The sequence below is a fragment of the Castanea sativa genome, chromosome 7 (assembly GCF_040712315.1).
Source record: "Castanea sativa cultivar Marrone di Chiusa Pesio chromosome 7, ASM4071231v1".
Taxonomy (NCBI): domain Eukaryota; kingdom Viridiplantae; phylum Streptophyta; class Magnoliopsida; order Fagales; family Fagaceae; genus Castanea; species Castanea sativa.
This window is the reverse complement of record NC_134019.1, coordinates 29,107,739-29,112,366: the sequence shown is the minus strand read 5'-3', so window position 1 is coordinate 29,112,366 and position 4,628 is coordinate 29,107,739. Positions and strand designations below refer to the sequence as shown.

General features: G+C 32.1%; 1 protein-coding gene across 1 annotated transcript; it reads left to right on the top strand.

The window, feature by feature from the left end:
* The first annotated feature begins 3,573 nt into the window (after positions 1-3,573).
* Positions 3,574-4,017, top strand: LOC142644280 (uncharacterized). Its single transcript, XM_075818926.1, has one exon. The coding sequence runs from the start codon at positions 3,574-3,576 to the stop codon at positions 4,015-4,017; it is 444 nt and encodes a 147-aa protein (XP_075675041.1).
* Positions 4,018-4,628: the final 611 nt, after the last annotated feature.

Sequence of the window (4,628 nt, the reverse complement as noted above, 5' to 3'; positions counted from 1 at the left end):
GCCGTCAAATGTACACAAGTTGCACAAGTATTGAGAAATCCTTGTTCATGCAAATTGTGACTTGAGAAAAAGTTCTTGCCCTAGTTCATCTCTCTTGTGAAGAAGTTGCTGTGCCTTTGCACTATAAGATTTTGTAATCAAGAATCTTCTTGATCTTCATCTTGTGGATGAATTGAAGAACTTTGCAGCCAACAATCTTCTCTAGTTGGTGATTGAAGTCGCGTACTAGGATCCACACAATTGGTTAGTCACGTACTTGGGAGCCGTGCATTGAAAAGAGAAATTGTCACTACAAAACAAGTCCAATTGGGTATTGGGGTAAGGGTTCAACTATAGGTTGATATAAGGTACTGAGATTCCTTTACTTGTAACCACTTATCAGTGAATTCTCAAAAGTGGTGATCTTAAAATCATCCGGTGGGGCTGTTGCCGTGTAGGTTTTTTCCATTCTTAAACAAATCATCGTGTTATTTATTTTCCGCTGCATACTTAGTTTAATTGGTGATTTGTTTTTGCTACCACGCTTTGCATGTTAATTTGATTAATTAATAACTTGGCTAATTAATCAACTTAATTCATCACAAGGGGTCAATACGTTTTTGGCCTATCAGAGGATATATGTGAGGTTAACATGATTAAGAGCTTAGTCCATGATACTTTCATACAATCAAGTTGTGAGGATCCCCTAAAAGCTTGTTTAACTCTTTTTGGTTGCAATTTGGATATTGAAAAATGAATTGAGGAGGTCAATGCATTGTTGGATTTTGTTTCTCTCTTAAGTACTAATAGCTGGCAACCAAAAGTGGTCCCTTTCCCACTTTCTTCATCCCCACTCCTATCTATTGTAGAACCACCAAAGCTGGATAACTTTTGGGAACACCAATTGATAAGTATACTTCAAGCGCATAAGGAAGCTATATGTTGAACAATTACTGATATTAAGGGTATTAATCGTTCTATGGTTATGCAAAGTATTCACTTGGAAGAGACTGCTAAATCCTCATAACATGTTTTCACCCAAGTTAGTTACAATTTCATTGGAATAGTCCACTCATAGTATGCATTATTTATCTCCATGGTGTTGTTGAGGTATGGATGGTCTTGTTTATTAGGATTGATCTCTAGTTGTATTAAATCTTTTTGCAAAAAAAAAAAAAAAAAAAATTTCTTGTTTATTTTCTGCTTTTAGATTAAGATTTGTGTTTTTTTTTTTTTTTCTTGTTTAGTTTTATACTGTTTTGTTGTAGCTGATATTTGACATAAATTAAAATTTATAACAATCAGCTTGATCAAGGTACGTCTCTTTCTTCTCCTTGCCTTACTTGTTTCTACTTGGTTCTCATGTTACATATTAATATTTTGCCATCTTTTCATTTAAGACATATATTTTAGAGTATCATTTTTAACATTGAGGGCAATGTTTGGTTTAGGTTTGGGGGGATGTACATAGGTTTCTATCTTTTTGTTGTGTTTTATTTAGTCCCAAAAAAAAAAAAAATCTTTTGCTTAGCTTGAGGTTTATGTTTTGAGTTCGTTATACTACTCTTGCTTAAAGAATTTCATTGCTATCATTCTCAATTCATTGCACATGCACGTAGCCACTCAGACACAACTTGTTGTTGAAGGATAAAAGTGATTAGAAAATCTTGAAGATAACAATGTGGAGACTGTAACCCTTGTGAGTTTTGAACCAATCATTATTTTTGGAGGGTTCTTTCTTTTTCTAATCTTAAAGTTTATTTGAAAGTGTGTAACATATTTTCCTTGTTGTAGTCTCATTGTTCTTTCTTTTGGCCAAGAATTTTTTCTTTTAAAATTTTATGCCACACTTATATCTTTTGAAGTCATTGATGTTGAATGAACTATACTAGTCTTTGAAAGATGAGATTAGGCCATTTTTATCTACTTTGAGCCATATATGTATTTTTCTTTTTCTTTTTCTTTTTTGATAAATTATCACTAGTCATCCCGTTGAGCCTTTTAATTAGCCTTTCTTTCTTAAAGCCCTTATCCATAGTGTCTCAAGATGGAATTTGATTAGTTTGTTTCAATGTGGTGGTTTGTGAGAGAATTCAAAGAAGAAAGAAAAAAAGAATTCAAAGAAGAAAAAAATTCAAAAAAAAAAGAAAGAAGGAAAAGTGTCAAAAAGAAGAAAAAGAATTTTCATCAAATTTTGAGAAGTGAAATGTAAGGAATGAGTACCACTTTGAAGAAGAAGAGTTGAAAACATGTTGAATAGAAATTCCGAAAAGAGTTGACATTTTGAAAAATCTTGAAAACACTTCTTATTATTTACCTTCACCCATTTTTATTTCGTTGCTTTTACCCTACATTACATGCTAATAAAGTCCTTATTTGATCTTGAATATTGTGTAGTTCAGATATTGATATGCCTGAATAAAAAGTGCGGTATAAATTCTTTTTGGCATCCTTTCATGAGACTACTTGTTCTTTTTTGGTTAATCGTTTTTCATGTGATATATATGTGACGTGTTTGATTTTGCTTACATTATTCCGCTCACATATATTGTTGAGAGTGTTACACCCCATTTCAAAATGATTTCATTTGTTGAGTGATAACACCAGAAACATTTGAGTTGAAGCATACTTTCAAATAGAGTTTCGAGTTGGTTTATTCTAAAACTAAGAGTATGTTTGGGTTGGCTACCACTTTTCACTCACATTGAGTTTTGATGGCATGAGAAGTTTCTTTAGCATTTGTAGTGTTTTTGAACTTGAACTAATCCTCTTTGTAAAAGGCAATTGAAAAAAAAAATTGATTTTCTTTGTTTTATTTATTTTTTAGTATTCATTATCAAAATTTTGTGGGTATATTCCTTGCAAACCTTCACGAGATTACAACTCGCCCACTAGTGTAAGCTAGGGGTTTAAAGGCTTGTTGCATATGCTAAATGCAATCGAAATTTTTAGCGAAAATGGATTAATTAGAATTTCATTTTAATTATTTGGTTTGTTTTTCTCTTTATCTATTTTGCTCGAGGACTAGCAAAATGTAGGTTTGGGGGTATTTGATGTGCATTGATAATAGTTTAATTTTGTATATTTATATCATTATTAAAAAGTATTATCATACTTATTTGAGTTAATTCATGCATTTCATATTTGGTTTTGAAATAGTGCTAAATAATCAATTTTGTGCTAAATTATTGCGTGAATTTGTATATTGTATGAGAATGAAATTAAATAAGTGGATTTTTGTAAAGAAGAAAGCTACTGGACTTTACTTTTACAAGGGCCATGATGAAGTTAAAGAAGGCCAACCCAATTAAATTTAAGTCCAATTGGAGCAAGAAATCAAAGGAAATTTGCACCGAATTTAAGTCCAATTCGGATTAGGATTCTAGCCTGCGCATCAGTTAGTATTTTTTGCGCCGTTGCTAGGGACTTGGTTAGGAAAATAAAATAGGTCTTAATTGAATTTTTCCTTTTACTAGTTGTAGTTAAAATTTATTTATTTTTAAATAGAAAAAAAAAATTCTTTGTGCTTGGTGTATGAGAACTTAGATACGTGATAAAGAAAATCATCTTGTTAGTTTTGATTATCCAACCACAATGAGAGAAATAGGAGATGATTCAAAAACTCTTAGAGAGTTGTTCTCTCTTATTACCACCAATCTTCCATCTTGCATAGTATTGCCTACAACCACTACTGCACATTTTGAGTTAAAGCCACAGATAATCCACATTCTTCCTACTTTTCATGGATTGGATAGAGAAGATCCTTATATGCATGTAAAGGAGTTTTTTGAGTTTTGTGCTACTTGGAACTTCCAGAATTTCACTGATGGCTCTATTTGCTTGCGTTTATTCCCCTTTTCCTTGAAGGATAAGGCAAAAGCATGGCTTAATTCTCTGTCACCTGGATCTATCACTTTATGGGAACTGTGGGTCACAAAATTCCTCTCTAAATTTTTCCCTATGGCCAAGACCAATGCTTTGAGGAGAGAAATTGTAGATTTTTATCAGGATGAACAAGACAAATTTGATGAGAGTTGAGAGAGATTTAAGAACTTGATCTTAAAGTGTCCTTTCCTTGGTTTTGAAATATGGAGACTAGTACAATATTTTTATAATGGTTTGACTCAAAAAAATTGTAACATGATTGAGTCTATGAATGGTGGTGGATTTTTGAGTCTTATGGATGATGAGGCATACAAGTTTTTTGAGAATTTGTCAGAAAACTCACAACAATGAGATTTTGCCAATCGTAGAGAGAGATCTGCCCCTGCAATTAAGAAAGGAGGATTGTATGAAGTCAGTAAAGATTTAGACATAAAAGATAGGTTGGATAATCACACTTGTAAGGTTGAAGCTTTAGGTTTAGGTAGAGGGATGAATTCTATCAATCCAAGTTCAAAGTGAACATGCTCTAATGTTAGAATTTGGAAGTTAGACATCTAAAGGTTTGGGTATCTCTATTTATTTATTTTTTATGAATGGTTTTGATATCTCTATTATGTGAAGGATTATGACTTATTTCATGTTATACAAAAATCGTGTCTTAGAAACAAAATTTTAGTTGTTTCATGTTTGCATATTGGACATTTGGATATCTCTAAGGTAGGAAATGTTTCTTTGAATAGCATGTTACGCAAAAATCGTGTCTT